Raw genomic sequence first — 17,654 nt, forward strand, 5'->3', positions numbered from 1 at the left:
GACTGTTGTAGCACCAGCAAACTAGTTTTTTCCACCATGGAGTGCTGTTTGTGGGAATCAGTTTGTTTGGTGGCTCCTCAGATTGAAGAAGTCCTTTGGATGAAGGACAAAATGTCTCCAAAAAAAAAAAAAAAAAAACATCCAAATGACTTGACTGAACATTGTTGGATTTTTACTATTGAGCATGAACTTTGATGTTTTGAACCACTTTCGCATGACTGTCTCAGAGGAGTTGACGGGGGAGAGGGTGGGTCTCGGAGGCCATCTTAGCACCAGCAAACTTTTTTTTTTCCACTATGGAGTACGCCGTTTGTGAGAATCAGTTTGTTTGGTGGCTCCTCAGATTGAAGAAGTCCTCTGGATGAAGGATGAAACGTCTCAGTAAAAAAAAAAAAAAAAAAATCAGAAACTGTCCAGATGACCTGACTGAACATTGTTGGATTTTTTTTACTGGATTATCGAGCATGTCTTGTTGTTATATATTTATTTTACACCATACATGTGTGCATCAGTTATTTTGACTGATCTGTGTAAAATGATCAATTGTGCAACACAGTGAACATTTTGAGGAGACGACTAATCGTGTTGCAACATGGATGATCTTTAATGTTAATACTTATCTGATACAAAAGTGTCACAGTGTAAACAGTCACTGTTAAGAAGTAAGGTGCTTTACTGTAAATGTAAACTTTGCTTTGCTTTTCTGTCGGTTAGTTCGGCTTCCCCTTCATAAAACTTGCTCACTCCTTTAAACCAAGAGTGCTCAGAAAACTATCTGCTGCATTGACTGCTCATAACTACTTTACATAATTGCATTTTTAAAATGTCCCTTTAAATGTGTTTATAAAGTTGGATTAACATGTCTGCTTGGTTGCAACCAGCTCTGTCGCAGTCCAGATTATCCAAGCGTGCTCCAGTTCTTTTACCTTTCTGTTTGGTTCATAATACTGGCCTCAAAGCTTTTTTAAAGTCTCTTATTTTTTCCCTAAAGTTCTGGTCAGTCTTCCACAAGACACTGTGCAACAGTTTTCCCACAAAACTCCCAAACCTTGGAACGCATTGAGCATGCATCAGGATACTTGGAACGCAGTGTTTTGATACACTGTGTGCTGCTTCCAACTGAAAAACACATTTTTAGGTGATTGTTCAATTTACCAGTCAGAAAAGGACAGAAGCCAAATGGTTCAGTTTATTTAACCACATTTTGTTTTTCATAAGTTTAACTTTTTTTGACGCATGCATAGGAAGACAAATGCAAACATATGCATGTACAGAAAGTGAGCGCTCTTCCGTTCAGTTGGGAAACTGGAAACTATGAATGAGATAAGTTTTTGCTGACATAAGTTTTGGTTGCAGCATAAAGGAAAAACATTTAGTTTTAAATGACAAAGTTATGTTCATTGTACTTTAATCTGAACCAAAAAAGTCATTTAATTTGGCTGTAGTCCAGACAACAATACTTTTTTTTATCAGGACTCTTTATTGTCAAGTAATCAGGATATATCCAACAAAGTTAAGTCAGGTCCTCTGGACAGATTAAAAAATAAAAATAAAAACTTGTTGAAATGTTTTGTCATTAATCCAAAATGAATTAAAGAAGAAACGTTTCAACAAGTTATTATTGTTTTTTTTATCCATCCAGAGGACCTGACTTAACTTTGTTGGATTTTTCTACCTGGATTATTGAGCATGCATCAGGATATAATTTGTAAAAAAAAAAAAAAAAAACACTTTAAAGAAATACTTTTTATGATCCAAAGTGAGGTTTTATAGAAAATATCCTGATGCATGCTTAATATTCCAGGTAGAAAAATCCAACATCGTAAGTCAGGTCTTCTATACGGATTCTTTTTGTTGAAACATTTCATCTTTCATCCAAAGGACTTCATCAGTCTGAGGAGCCACAACAAACTCAGTCTTATAAATGGCACCTTCACATAGTGGGTCAACCAGTTTGATGGTGCTCAGATGGTTTCTGGAGTCCATCCTCTCCCTACGAGACTGAGTTTATTGTGTTTTATCGAACTGATGAAGTATTTTGAGTGAAAGACGAAACGTTTCAACAAAAAGAAACCGTCCAGAGGACCTAACTTAACTTCGTTGGGTTTTATAGAAAAGTTACAAACCAATAATGTCTTAAATGTTACATACAGTTCTTTGAACAACCACTGTTTGGAGAAATAAAGTTTAAAGCTGCATGAAAGGAAATAACTGAGTGAAATTAAATGGATTGTAATTACACGGTGCCTTTTTATCTTATCATTATATTCAAAGTGCATTACATCACAGTCTGTGTCCTCATTTACCCATTCATACAGCACTCTACTATATATTTACAAATAATAATCAATAGTTTAGATCACATTCATAAACTAATGAGACACACATAGGAGGCAATGAGAAGTTTAGTGTCTTGTCCAGGGACAATTCAACATGTGACTGCTGGTGGAATCAAACCCCCAAATTTCCCGTTGGAGGACGACTGCTCTAACCACTCAGCCACACCCACCCCACTTAATAATATTTACAATAATAATAATAAAAATTGAATATTTTGGTAGCAAATAATAAATAAAACAGACATGAAATGTAGAAAAGACTTCTTTATAATGTATTTACTTAGCTTATCAAACTTTCAGACATTGATCATATCTGACAAAAATTGTTGCAGTAACTGTTAATCCAAACAGGGTCAAGACCAAAGTGGATTGTTGTTGTCTTGAAATGACTCTAATCTAAAATAACTCATAACAGTTTGTGCAACACATTCTTTATAAACCTTCACTTTGCATCAGTTTTGATTACGTGATTATTTTGGTAGCGATAGAAGTGCTCAAGGCTCATACAACTAGCTGCTGCCACTGTTATCGCTTGAAAATAACCATATAATTCAATATAAACTACAGTTTACTGCAAAACTGACAGCAGTAATTTACCGTACTTGCCACCGTACACATCACATCGTTGTATGAGTCGCATCAGTCCAAAAATGTCTAATAAAGTGGGGGGAAAAAACAGAAATTAGTTGCTTTGCCGTATAAGTCACATCTGTTATGCGTTTGTTATTAAGTATTAAGTATAGCAAAGGTGTGTCTCAGTTGAACTTTCTCTTAATAAATGCACTTTATTGGTCAAATCAGCTGCATTTCGTCTGGGCGGCGTGGTAAAATGCAGCTGATTTGATGTTTGCTCCAGGAGATCCGAAGCGAGACAAAGGTGGCTTGGTATGGCAAGCCAAGTGTCTCATTAATAGTCACTTTTACCTATTAATTAGACACTTGGCTTGAACATTAGTCGAGAGCCCTCTAGTGGCTGAAAATGGTAGTGTTCAATATTTTCCATGTCAGAATGAATGAAATCATCAGATGTCAGCCAAAAATAATTTGGTTAAAAATATGGGGAAAATACATAAATACATCACTTTGCTGTATAAGTCACAGGCATGCTGATTTATGCAAAACACTGTGACTTATACAGCAAAAAATACCGTAATTCTTTAGACCCGCAAGGACATTTTTTTACATTGGAGTCATACTGGAATATCAACAGTCCACTTTGGTTTTGGCCTCGCTTGGACTAGCTGTTAGCTTTTCAAGCCAATAAATAAATAAATAAACAAACAAACGTTGTTCTCCAAACTGAGGCTGTTCAAAGAGCTATCTACAGCAGGTAAGATAATAATTGTTCATAACCTTTACGCACGACCCCACCTCAGAAGAGCTGAACTGTCTTTTTAAGGTTTTTAATCTAATATAAACAGTAATCTGATCTAAAATCAGCGGTGGAAGCCAACACACATGACTGATCTCTGTGTAAAGACACAGTTTGTCTGTTCAGGTGACAAAGTCAAAACATCGTCTAGCTTCTTGTAATGTGCTCTAGATAAGATTGCAAATATAAATGGGGGCACTTTGTCACCAAAAAGACACATATGATTCAAGAAATCACAGGTGGAGGCGAAAAGTCATGGTCTCACCGAGTAAGAAACTGTTTTTTTTTTTGTTTGTTTTTTTTACCCAGCAGCCATTTTGCATTTCATCTTCAGACACTGTAGTTTAACATCTTTCATGTGTTACACCTCAGGACGAGGGATGTTTCCTTAGGTTTAATAAATGTTTCACCTAAATATACAGTAATGTTCTTTTTTAAACATTACTATCCATGTCTTTATTTTTAATCACACACAAATTACCTTTTTATTTTATTTTAAAGTGCGCATAGAGTCGACAGATTCAGAATAAATAGATGAGGACAAACGCAACATTGCAAAGTAAAAGCTCCACCATTGTGCCTCTGTTTCTGCCCACAGTAATGCAGGTCGTATATCAGCAACACACTCACTGGAAACAAGATTACCCACACCTTTCACCTACAGAGTGCACAAATAAATCTTGTGCTTACGTTAAACAGCGTGTTGGCTCAGAGAGGAGCAGTCTTCTGGTTTCAAAGTTCACTGCTGTGTTAAAAGGTTCTGATGTAGGGAGTGTCCATGTGTGTGTGGATCCATCACTGCAGAGCTGGTTTGTGTGTGTGTTTGGTGCCCAGACTTGTTATAGGTCAAGCTCTGACTGCTTCACTCTCTTTTTTTAATATATTTTAAAGGTCACGCAGCCAAGATTTATTTTTTGTTGTTCAAACTAAACGAACACTCCGTGTCTTTTACTCAGGTTCAGTATTCACTGCTGTATGGGAGAAAAAGAAGGTGATCATAAAATGTGCAGAACATGAGCAGGATGTGTTTCCTGTGTTTAGACTACAAAGATAATCACTCAGGTCATCTTTAATGATGAGACTGTCTCTGCCTTGTGTCTTCTATCAACATCGCCGATATTATCTCAAGTGTTATTCCTCTTTCTGTCTGTCTGTGTGCAGGCTTCTTGCAGGAGCACCCAAAGAAAGAGCCGTTTCTCTACAACATGTCAATGAAACAGGTGCAGTTTACTCCTGTCCCATCACCACAGACCCTGCAGACTGCTCCAGGATGGATCTGGTCAGCACAAGTAAGCGTCATGCACGGCTCTTTTATATTCTCTCTTGAATGCAGCAGAGATTAGTCCGTTCGTCTAGTTTGGTCTCGATACATGAACCAGTTGAGTTAGACTTTTTTTTTTTCCATTCAGCCTTTTTTAATACAGGTTAGTCTCATTGAGTCACGAGGACTTGCTACGTTATGCAAAGGTGTGAAGCAGACTCTGAAACAAATGTGCACAGCATTATTGCAGGTTTATTGTACAGATAAGTGAAAATCACAAACGCACATGACGTCTGTCCATTTCACCTGAACAGACCCCGTTAACACACTTTTCTTCAGAAACTGGTCACACCCGTTGGTGTCGTCATCTCCGCTCATAGGACAGCCTACTCTTACCACGTGACCATCCTCTCAGCCAGTAATACTTCCATCCTCGATGTCAACAATCAAATGTCAAGTTGTTGCAGAGTGCAGGCGTGTAACTAAAACTCCTTCCTACTGGAAACAAAAACCCGGAAATAAAGGTTCTGCATTGGCTTAATATGCATTTACACTGGAGACTGTAGGTGTACACAACTTTCAGTAACATAAAATATAATACTGATAGAAATATATTTCAGACTCGTTTTCAAGAGAGACCTGTTTTAGCCAAACCACAGATAAGGTACCGGTACACACAACTTTTCTAAGTTCAAGTTCAGTCCACACTGATGGGACGCTGCAGGTAATGATGTCTTGAGAGCGCACGCTGTAGCTGCACTGGAGAAGTGACATGTAGGAGGAGATAAATGAAGGCAACAGACTAAGAAGTGATTTAAAGATGAAAATGTACCAGTGGGAGAGTCTACGTGAAGTTAATTATTCCAGTTAACCAGTGAATACAGGGTGCAGTGGTGGATGCAGTAGTTACAGCAAGTTATGATTAGTGCACCGTGATAGACAGTGTCCAACATCTGCAGGGTGCTTGCAGGAGCATTCATGCAAATAATGTCACCGTAATCAATGGAGGGAAGGATAGTTGCTGTTACAAGGTGTTTCCTAGCATTCAGAGTTAGACAGGATCTATTTTCTGAAAAAGAAACCCAGTTTTAATATTTTTCTTTATCAAGTTTTCGTCATGCATTGGAAAAATTCAAATGTTTTGTTTTTAAAGGAAAAACATAATTTTTCTAATGTGGCCTTTTAGAGGCCAAATATTGTATGTTTTAATTTTAAAACGGAGACTACTTAATCTATATAGTCTGATTTAAAAATTTGAGACTTTTAAGGTTTGATCTGATTTTTCTGCAGGTAGCTTTAACGCTTGTTCTGGCAACTAATTAGTTCTTGCACGGTTAGCTTTGGGCGGTGGTAAACTGGTTGTAGGTTAAAAGCAAACTGCAAATGTCAGTTGGCAGTGGAGGCCATCTTGAATGACCTCCAATAGTTATAACAGCAAAGTCTTTTTCAAAGATCTTGCTCAATATGAATGCTTACAGTACAGCATATATAGAGGTCTTTCAGCTCCTACGTCACTAGATTGCTGAGAAAAAAGCAACAAATTCAGAAAATAGCCTTAGTGTGCTGTAACAGAACAACTAAGCTGCATACTTTCAGGTATTTGTGTTAATAAATACTGTACATTTTAAAGCCTGAATTCTTTGTCAATTTTTTAATTATAGAAGGCACCTTTATAATTTAACTTGAACGTTTAGCTAAATTTGTTAAGTTTATGAAACACTATATTAGCAGGCAAAGAAAAAACATATTTAAAAAAAATGTAATTTAAGACACATTTCTAAATAAAAGTTTACAAAAGCAGGGGCTAATAATGAATTAGGTGTCTGATTTAAATCTGCAATTTTCTGAAACTTTTTAGGATTGGATTTTAGGATTGGATTGGATGTCCATAGATGCTCTCGGAGGCACTGTAAGAGTTCTGATAAGGATGTAATAATCAGCCAGTGTCCTCCGGTGAGATTTCTAACCAGGGCCCGGCCCCACCCAAAATTCGGGCTGGGTCGGGCCCAAATAATGTGCTTGATGAGCAGTCTGCGTCGATGTTGGGCTTTTGATACGGTTTTACGAATCATACAGCACAAAGAAAACTAAGTAATAATGCACAATATAAAATTGTGTTAATCTACTTGTTGAGGAGGAGACGGGTCTAACCGTTTGGTCAAAAGAGGTAAAAAAATGTTCTGTTAAGCTCAGATGGATCATCGGCCGCGCGCGTCTCCACACCTGCTGTCATCTGCAGTGAAGGAAGTAGCAGCATCTACAAAAGCCGAAGCGAGCAGCGCGTTCAATTAAAATAATCTTGTTCTATATTTTTCCAAATAATTTTTGCTCTAAAAATATTTTTGTTCATCTGTATAATAACCTTTCTTAAGAGGTGATATTTTTTTAGACTATTTGTTTTATATGTTAATATCCATTTGGTGAAACAAGAAATCTTATATCTTAATTTCTTTCAAATACGTTTTATAAAGATCATGTCAAACTGATTTGCTTACACAAGCAGTAAAAGCTTAATAATTTATATATTTATTTATTTTCAGGTTCGGGCCTGTAATTACAATTAAATGATCGGGTCGTGTTCAGAAAAAAAAAAAACCCTACAGGCTTGTCTGGGTTTTTAGGCCCGATTGCATTGTACATTGATCAAGTTTTATTAAAATACACCCTCTGTTTTTATTTCTTCTAACACAACAACAAGCAAACACACAACATTTACACCTGCCTTTCGGCGGTGGGTGTTAATATTAATAATAATAATAATGATAATAATAATTGAAAGAGACCAGACAATGTAACAATGTTTGCTTTGAAGCACAGGTTTAACAACAATTTGTTAATGATTTCTGACTTTTGCGTTAACGCCCAGTTCATTTGATTCATCCACAGTGAGTTCATCTGAGATAGTGGAAGGCATGTGGTTGGGCGTGACGGTGGCCAGTCAGAGGGGTCATCCAGACGGACGCGTCTTGGTGAGACAACACTGCATTTCATGTGACACACGGCAGCATTAAGATGATACCAGTCAGACGATACTGTTACAATTTATGTAATTCTTTAGTGTCACACATGACAGTGTACCTTTTTTCATTTAACAGCAGCCGGGTGCAAAAATATGATACTGCTTTAATTATTTTTCAAACAAGAGCTGAGATTCTGTTGTTAAATAAGACTTTACAATGACACACATACCTTCAAGCAATGATGCTTGCATAGTGTATTTCATAAAGCAAGAGCATTTTGCACAGGTTTTGACCTATTTGTTGGTTTTAAACCTTTTAAGCAGTGTATTTATATTTAATTTTATTATAAATAGACCACAGACTAAAAACAAGTATGTTAGGCTGCCTTCAGGTCCAGGCCTCCCTTGCAAAAAAGATCTGTGATCTCAGTGGGATTTGTCTGGTTAAATAAAGGTTAATAATAAATGTGTATATGTATTTTTTAACACAGACATGCTTTAGTTTCAGTAAATGTTAAACTGCTCAGTCTCTAGATCTGTACTCTTCTGTGGTGATCAGGCATGTGGGCATCGGTACGTGAAGATCCCCCAAGGAGGCACAGAGGAGCAGAGGCGGATGATAGGAAAGTGTTTCGTGAGAAGTAACGACCTGACCTATGACATCAGTGATGAGTGGCAAACTGATACGTATGAAGTCTGTAACCCCAATAATGATATGGAGGGGGAGGGCTTATGCAACATGGGCATCTCAGCTGGCCTGACGGACACTGACGTCTACATCGGCTCTACGGGAAGCTACAGGTGGCAAGGTAGGAACTAAAACTTCGATTTTTAAATGAACTTGTGAGTTTTTCTTTAATAAATGAACTGAGTTAGGCTGAATCTCAGTTTACAGTTTACAATCTCCAAATTGGGTTTATAATAAATGAAAGATAAAAGTAAAAACATCAAGTTTTTAACAACATTTGAACTTTTAAATTCTCATTTACCTAATATTTTAATTAGTTTGATCATTGTCAGTAAGCTCACTTCTTCTTGATTACAACTGGTGTTATTAAACTAAAGATTCAGAGAAACTCAGAGTGGAGATACATCTGAATATTTGCTGTTCAAACTGTAAATCAACAAGACCTCATCACCAAGATTTATACATCCAGACATCAAGCAGTCAGGAGCCGGTATATATATATATATTTTGTGACTGTCGTTTACAGTAATTATGAATATAAACTTAAAATTCTCAAACAGACTGATTCAGATTTTTTGTGGTCCAATTCCAGCTAATGAAAATCACATTTAGAGCTAATAATTTTTTTATTTGGCAGAATGAGTTTAACCCTCCTCAAGAGCCCCAGTATTTCTGTGGCACTTTGAAACTAGTATTTGTCCTCCTCTGGTGTGTTGGCTTTCTGAAGGGAACAATTGGCCTTTTTGACTTTGAACAAATGTTCAGCGATAAGAAGTAGGTGTAGAGGGATTTGGCCTTGGTCTCACACAGTGATTATTGGCTGTGACAAAACCCGTGCAGTGTTTAAGAAACTGATTTTGAAACCGTGTTTTTGCTTTGTCTTGCAGGAAACGTTCACGTAACCTGGAGAAATCCAGATCCATTGTACTCCTGGGACTCTAATCATAAAGAGTTTGGAATTTTAAAAAATCGAGACAGTTATATTGGTGAATATTTAATCATTTTTACAAAATATCATAGCCCGCACATGGTTAGACAGTTTCTTATAAAAAGAGGTTTGATCTAAGCTGCGATTGATGAAATTTTACAGTATGAGAATGTATTCTTGAACGTTTCTGTCCACAGGTTATTCCACTCTTGAAGAGCAGAAGCTGCTGAGCCACACCGACTACACAGTGCTGACGGGGGCTCCGAGGGACGAGTCCAAAGGCGCGGTGTTGTTTGGAGCAAAAACTGCAAATCAGAATGTTTTGAAACATGTAAAAACCATCCTCGGTGAACAAGTGGGCTCGTACTTTGGCAGCTGCTTGGCTGCCACTGACCTCAACAATGACGAGTGCGTTTCCATACAGATATTGTGATTTTGGGAAGTTTATCATGATGTTTAGATCTGATACTCCCAATCTGAGCAAATAAAGCTGAATTTATTCCAATTATCTACTGATACAAAGTAAATAATTTGAGTTACAGTATATCTAGCTTGTTTATTTTGAAAAATGTGTGTATTTGGTACATATTTTAAGTATACTTAAACCTATAATGAATGTGCTTTCCTCTATCCCAGCTGGAACGACTTGATCGTGGGCGCCCCTTTTTACTTTGATCGCAGTAAGGATCAGGAAGGAGCTGTGTACATTTTCATGAATGAAAACGGATCCTTCCAAAATACAGCCACCGTGGTGCTGAAGGGTCCACCTTCTTCTGCGTTTGGCTTTGCAATTGCTGCCATCGGTGATGTCAACCAGGATGGATTCCAAGGTGTGACTCTGAACTCAACATTTGTTTTAAACTTAAACGTGATGTAGAAAGTTGTCATTGCTGCGTCTGGTCAGTCTGGTCAAAGTTTACTCAACTCCCGTCAGACTGATCCATTCATCAGCCTCCTAGCTCTATAAGTACCGTAATTTCTGGACTATAAGCCATTACTTTTTTCACACACTTTGAACACCGCGTCTTATACAATGCTGCAGCAAATTTATGGATTTTTTTTTTTTTGACTGGCTAACCAGCTTCATGCCACCAAACCATTAACTTTGTCACACCCATGCACTCACATAGCTGCCCAATACACATCTCTCTTGCAGGGTAGTGATGAATGACTTCCTGGTAGATTACTGTATTTTTGTTTTAATCAGCCGTGTTACAGGCACTGTTAAGAAAAATAAAAATGATAGTTCATCATTTGTGTGTGTTACCGGTACGTATTTAATTAAACGTGAAAAAAATTATTTCTGTGTAAATATCTCAAGTTACAACATGAACACCCATGGCATATACATTCAACCTTTATTTAAACAGGTTAGTCCCATTGAGCCACGAGGACTCATTTACAAGAGAGACCTGACATATACCTGCTATTTTTTGTCACATGACATATTATAGACAAGTGCAGCCTATTTATGTACATTTTTTAAATTTTCTTTTTAAATTTAGCGGGTGCGGCTTATATTCATTTGCGCTCAATAGTCCAGAAATTACAGTATATTCACAGTCTATGCTCAGCACACATGCATTTGCAAAATAGCATAGACGTTGCAAACGTATAAAAGTTTAATATTAGTTAATGTAGCATTATTCCTCATTGGTATGCTGTTTCTGAGAAAGTTGTTTAATAAGTCTGAAAAACAGTTCCTCATTTGTCTAGCTGTTCACCTAGCCTGGACAAAGTCTTGTGCCACTTTCTCCACACTCTTGGCTTTATGAGGGATAAATAGACAAATATGGACTTTGCTTATGGAAATGTGATCTGCAGCTAGAGTAGGGAGCAGGCGGAAGAGAGCCTGGGGAGGTTGAGATGTGCTGTGTGAATGTGAGCGAGATGATTTGGACATGTGAAGAGGAGGGATTTTGGATTTACCGTTTTTTCGGACTATAAGTTGCTCCTGAGTATGAGTCGCATCAGTCAAAAAAGCATCATGAAGAGGAAAAAAAACATATATTTGTCGCTTCTGAGTACATGTGTGTATGTATGTTTTATTTATTCATTTCATTTCATCCAAACAACAAATATAATACAATTTAAAGAAAAGAAAAAAGATATACAATCACAGAAATAAAATGAAAGGCACCAGAAGAAGAATGAGTTCTTATAATATCTGCCCCTTGTCCCCACGTCACATTTATTCTGAAATAGAGCTGTCATTTCTAACTCGGACCCAAGGTCTGGCCGGACTGGGCCAAAATAATGTGCTGGATGGGCGGGCTAGGTTGGTGTTGGGCTTTTCATTGCGTCAGCGGACATGCATGGGTGACAATCCAATTTGGATCACCAGCTGTGCACGGCCATTTGACCGCACGCTGACTGGCCGGTTGAAGGAGGTAAAAAAAGTTCAGGTAAGCTTCAGCTGGACCGCTGCCAGCGATCCATCCACGCCCAACTGGAATCAGCCGCTGCGTCAGCGGACACACACACTTATAATCAGCAGAATAGGATCTTCTTTTTGGTGGCATTTTACTTCCGTTACGCTTTTACTCTGTTGTCTTCTCTGTACCCGCTTAGTGAATGTTTGGCGGGAGGGCGGCTTATCGTACAGTAACAACATATACGTAAGCCTACTGGTAGTTGTCAAAAGCCTAGAGGGCCCTATTGCTCCTCTAGTGGCTGCAACTGGTAATGTTTACTCTGGTTCATGTCAGTGTGAATGAACATTTAAAGCATCGGTCAAAAATTGCGTCATGAATATGGACAAAAAACACACATATAAGTCGTTTCAGACTATAAGTCGAAGGACTGGTAAAACTATGGCAAAAACAGCGACTTATAGTCCGAAAAATATGGTACTAGCCAAAGGATGTTGAATATGATGTTTCCAGGGAGGAAGGACAGAGGAGTACCAAAAAGAAGGTTCATGGATGTAGTGATTTACAGACGTATAGAGAAGCATTCTAGTGATAGGGCGAGATACAGGCAGATAATTCATTGGGATAACCTCTAAAGGAAGCAGCTGAAATAATAATGTAAAGTAGACTGTTCATCATCAGTAGCTTACCTTTAAGATGTTTCTCTGTTTTCTCTGTCTGTAGATTTTGCAGTAGGAGCACCATTCCATGAAACAGGAAAGGTCTACATTTGGTCGGGAAGTAAAAAGGGAATTTCACCAGAGCCCAGTCAGGTAAGAACAATCAGAAAATCTGTAATAGTTTGAGTTTTATCTGAAGCACTGTTAGGAAACAATAAGTAACTGCTGCTCTCTACAGGTGATTGACGGTAAGTCAGTAGGAAATGGGCTGTTCCAGACCTTTGGCTACTCCATTAGTGGAGGAATAGACATGGATGACAGCAGCTACCCTGACATCCTAGTTGGCTCTCTGGATGACCATATAGCCCTTCTAAGGTATAAATAATAAAATCAGTCATATTTGTGAAAAATCAATGGCACTTTTTCATCCAGTGTTATGTCTACATCTTAGAGGGTCTCTTTCTACATTCTGGAACAGATGAATGTCCAAGTTTAAAGCTTTAAGCATGCGTTCATCTTTGTTTTCAGAGCCCGGCCGGTCATTCACGTAACTAAAACCTTCACAGCTGAGCCCAAGATTGTGGATCCCAATCAGTGTCTTCCAAATAATCCATGGTAAAAAACAAAAAAAGTTTCATAATTTGTCTGAAGCTGAAAAATCTGAAACTGAATTTCTCAGTTTTGTTTACAGATGATCTGATCTGTCTTTGTCGTTCCCAGCATCACCGTCACCGTATGCATGTCGTTCACGCTAAGCAATGGGAACAAAGACTTCAAGAAAAATATCAGTAAGCTGTTTTTTACATGCAGTGCCGATAAATATTTTCATCTTTCAAATTAAAATGGTTGCTCACAGACATCAATCTGTCATTTTGTCAAAATGGCATTTTTATGAACACGTAAATTGTTCTGAGATTATTATTATTATTATTTTGTTGTTTTCTCTTTGGGAAGCTGTGGTGTACACTGTGAAGGCTGACGTGGAGAGAATAAGAAGCCATCGTGTTTGTTTCCAAGACGGTGACAATACGTATGTTGGTTCTATGAACCTACCATCCTCTAAATCCATCTGCCATACTCTAAAACTGAAAGTGGTGGTAAGGTCAAAGATATATAAAAAAATGTTTTCATATGGATGTTTATTTGTTGCCCTTTATGAGCTTCTACCGATCAGTTGTGTAGCCATTTAGAATAAAACAACGTTCTTGGGTGAATTAACAGACACCTGTGAGAGATAAACTGGAACCGGTGGTGTTCTCTGTCAGCATGTTGCTACAAGAACCAATTGTGAAAAACAGACTCGCCCTGCAGAACCTGGACTCCTTCCCAATTCTGAGTCAGGAGCAGAAACTCACTCAAAGAGCAGAGGTACAGAGCAGTGCAAACACTGCAATGAAACAACCTGGAAGCTGTGATGTGTGCCGCGTCGTACCATCGGTAAATTGTTTCTTATCTTGCAGATAAACTTTCAGAAGGAGTGCGGCTTAGACAACAAATGCTCCAGTAACCTGCAGATGACGGCTCAGTTTGCTGATATTGAGGGAAATCTTTATCCCAGGTGAAATTACACAAATCTGAGACGTGTTTTCACATTTGGAACGTTGGAACTTACCTGTCGAACAAAACCTTGAACCAATTAAAAGTGCTGTAATTTTCGCTTTTTATTTTGAAACAAGCAGGAGAATAGTTTTACCACTATGAATGAGCCTGTGTACCGATGCACAGTACTTTCATATCGGTATTGTAATGACAAAGTAAACAATAAGCTGTTAATTATAGTTACAAAACAATACTTGTGTTTAGGAAGAACAACATTCAAGTGCTCCAGTACAACAGCGGTGTGAAGAAAATAAGCGTGTTGGTGGATGTGACCAACTTTCCTTCTCCTGGGAGGCTGGCGGAGGACGCCCACCAGACGATGCTCAACATCTCCTTCTCTGATGCCTTGAAATACTCTTCAGTCAAAAAAGATGTATGTCCACTAGGGGGTAGCAGATGACTGAGGACTCCATTAATTGTTTTCAGAGTGGGATATTTTCAAGATATAGCTCAGAAATACACCATTTTCTATAAGGTTAACTATAAAAATGTAAAAGTATTAACTTTAATGGCAGGAAGTTTCCCATAATTAAACCATATATAGTAAAACTGATTGGTTGGTGTCGCTTTTCATGTGTTTTTGTGTGCAGGGCATAGAATGCAGCGTTGATCATACAGTCATTTGTGAGTTGGGGAATCCACTTAAAGGCAACGAAAAGGTAAACGTGCAGAGGATTTTGGATATATAACCTCTTCTGAATGGTTTGCAGCACATCTAACTTCCTTTGCTCTTTGTTAGGTGTCTTTGCAGATAGTGTTTGAGACCTACGACATTGACCTGAACACAAAGCAAATAGAAGCTCAGCTGATTCTGTCAACGTAAGGGCTTATTGCTTTATATATATATATATATACATATAATTTATTTATTTATTTTTTATTTATTTATTTATTTTACTAAAGTATTAGCAGCTGTACGTATGCCTTCTGTGTATGTAGGAACAATTTTCAACATTTAGGAAATAATTTTAGGTCAGAGCTTCAATAATTGCTATTGTAACGTGTGTCTTTTAACTAAATATGCATTTTGGTAATAACGTTGATTTCTACAGTGTTAGTGAGCAGAGTGACCTGCAGCCTGTGTCGTTGGCCATGCTGATCGAAAGCACCATTTCACCCACCTTTACCATGTGAGTCCAACAGCTTGTCATGTGCTGTGCAGAACAGAAAATAAACCTTGAAAAATTGAAACGCATAGCATTCCTTGAAGGAACAGATATTGTATAGAAGGTACTTGTGCAAGTCAAAGTCAACTTTATTGTCAAAAGTGCAATATGTACAGGACATACAGGACTGTCTAAATAAAGGTTGAATGAACATACACAAGATTGAAATTGCATTACTCTCAGACCCCTGGTGTAACAATAACCATTAAACATTAAGACATTTAATAAACGTAAGCATAAAATGAAATAATAAAAGTATGATACTGTCCTAAATTGTAGTATAGCAGCATAAAAATATATTAAAAAAGTATATCTATAAAATAAAATGAAGGTCCTGACATGGACATTTTGTAGTAAAGTGACAAAGCAGCATATGAAGTGAATGTACACAGTATATGTATGAAGTCTTGATATTGGTATAGGTAAAGTGACATATGCAATAAGGCTAGTAAAAAAAATATCAACAGTAGTGTAATATAAACAGTAGTATGAATGTAATGTGAAGTGCTTGGAGCATGTGTTGTGGATTATGCTTAATAAAACCAAAATTGAGCTAAATACCTATAAAATTAACTGATTTATGTGGTTGTTAAAGTTGCTTATCTATGATGACCATCTTGAACTGGCTTGACTCCAGATGTTAATCAGTTGTAGACAGACACACGCGTCGAAAAAGAAACTTGGACAGCATCCTTTCCATTTTTGCTTTTGGTGGCAGGCGATAACTAAAGTGTTACATCATATTATACTTCTCGTAGTTTTGCTTTGCTTTTTTTATTTTTACTCAAGTTATGACTCGCATGAAATGTCATATCTAACTCTTGCCCTTTTCCAGTAAAAATCATTTAAAGCAAACAACATTTGGTGGGACAGTGAAGGGCGAGTTTGCTATGAAGAACACCAGTGACGTGGGCAGTCTGGTGGAGTTCACCTTCAATGTGAGTCACTTCCAAGACTGTATATTTAATCTATGTGTGCGTGCTACTCACCCACATTTTCCTCATCCACACCCTGTCTTTGAACCAAAAAATGTTTAATATCATGTGGGGTTTCCAAGTAAGCCTCGTCTTGTGGTGTAAGCACTTCCTGGGGTGGATCATTTAGCTTGAGTCTCTTTTTTAACCACATAATTTTATTCAACTTGCTGGATTATTTTTTTTATGCTGACTACTTTTGTCACCAGGTGGGCATAAACCAACCACTGGGAGACATGGGGACTCTTGCTGTGGAGTTTCAGTGGCCGTTTGAGGTTGCCAATGGCAAGTGGCTGCTGTACCTGACGAAGATTGTTGTTACAGGAGAATCAGAGATGGAATGTAAACCTGCTGGAAAAGTCGTCAATGAACTGAACCTAACTGTAAGGCTCTTTTTGGGTCAAATTATTTCATTTTCCTCAAAGCGGCTCAAGTTGTTTCAGGGATTGTTGTTGTTGTTGTTTTGGTTGTTCTTTTCATTGGCATTCACATTTGCAGAGTTTGTGCAGCTTTCAAGGTTAATAGCAAACTCAAAAATCAAGCTCAGATAATGCACAGTGCATGGCCAGAAAGTTATTCTTAGAAATTGTACTTTAAGTTAAATGACAAAAACAGCACCATGCTAAATCATGACCAGGCTAATGTTTAGCCATTTTTGTTTGTAATTTAGCTTTATTTTTACAACTTTAATGGCACAACAGACTTTGCTACCACTGGCATCTACAAATTCATAGATGATCAGTTTTAATGTATTTTAATGTACTGTGGCTAAGTGTTAAGAGCTATCGTCCTAGACCCTGGCTTTGGGTCTTTTCCCTTGTGCACGCATGTGGATTTTCTTCAGGTACTTCAGTTTCCTCCCACAGTCCAAAGACATGCATTAGAATAACTGGTAACTCTAAATTGCCCCTAGCTGTGAGTAAGAGAGTGAATGGACATTTGTCTCTGTGTCCCTGTGTTGGACTTGCAACCTGTCCAGGGTGGGTGGGTGGATAGATGGATGGATGGTTATATGATGGATGGGTGGATGGATGGATGGATGGATGGATGGATGGGTGGGTGGAAGAATGGATGGTTAAATGGGTGGGTGGTTGGTTGGATGGATGTTAGATAATGGATGGGTGGATGGATGGATGGGTAGATGAATGGATGGTTGGATGGATGGATGGATGGATGGATGGTTGGATGGATGGGCGAATGCATGGATGGATGGTTAGATGGAGGGGTAGATGGATGGATTGATGGGTGGATGGATGGGTGAGTGGGTGGGTGGGTGGGTGGATGAATGGATGGTTAGATGGGTAGATGAGTGGGTGGATGGATGGATGGATGGGTGG

At 38.1% G+C, this 17,654-nt stretch overlaps 1 protein-coding gene across 1 annotated transcript in view; it reads left to right on the forward strand.

Moving 5' to 3' along the window:
- Positions 1-17,654, forward strand: part of itga3b (integrin, alpha 3b) — a gene marked incomplete in the record, with an annotated part of 44,601 nt that overhangs the window by 17,982 nt on the left and 8,965 nt on the right. Inside the window, 19 exon segments of the mRNA XM_037690786.1 lie at positions 4,873-5,000; positions 7,859-7,941; positions 8,491-8,740; positions 9,507-9,605; positions 9,745-9,955; positions 10,184-10,377; positions 12,643-12,731; positions 12,817-12,953; positions 13,107-13,193; positions 13,299-13,366; positions 13,533-13,675; positions 13,800-13,946; positions 14,039-14,136; positions 14,382-14,550; positions 14,768-14,836; positions 14,917-14,996; positions 15,230-15,307; positions 16,179-16,281; positions 16,527-16,700. Of these exon segments, the coding sequence (XP_037546714.1) occupies positions 4,873-5,000; positions 7,859-7,941; positions 8,491-8,740; positions 9,507-9,605; positions 9,745-9,955; positions 10,184-10,377; positions 12,643-12,731; positions 12,817-12,953; positions 13,107-13,193; positions 13,299-13,366; positions 13,533-13,675; positions 13,800-13,946; positions 14,039-14,136; positions 14,382-14,550; positions 14,768-14,836; positions 14,917-14,996; positions 15,230-15,307; positions 16,179-16,281; positions 16,527-16,700 (2,407 nt within the window).

Source organism: Nematolebias whitei, chromosome 17 (assembly GCF_014905685.2).
Source record: "Nematolebias whitei isolate Nwh7 chromosome 17, NemWhi1, whole genome shotgun sequence".
Classification (NCBI taxonomy): domain Eukaryota; kingdom Metazoa; phylum Chordata; class Actinopteri; order Cyprinodontiformes; family Rivulidae; genus Nematolebias; species Nematolebias whitei.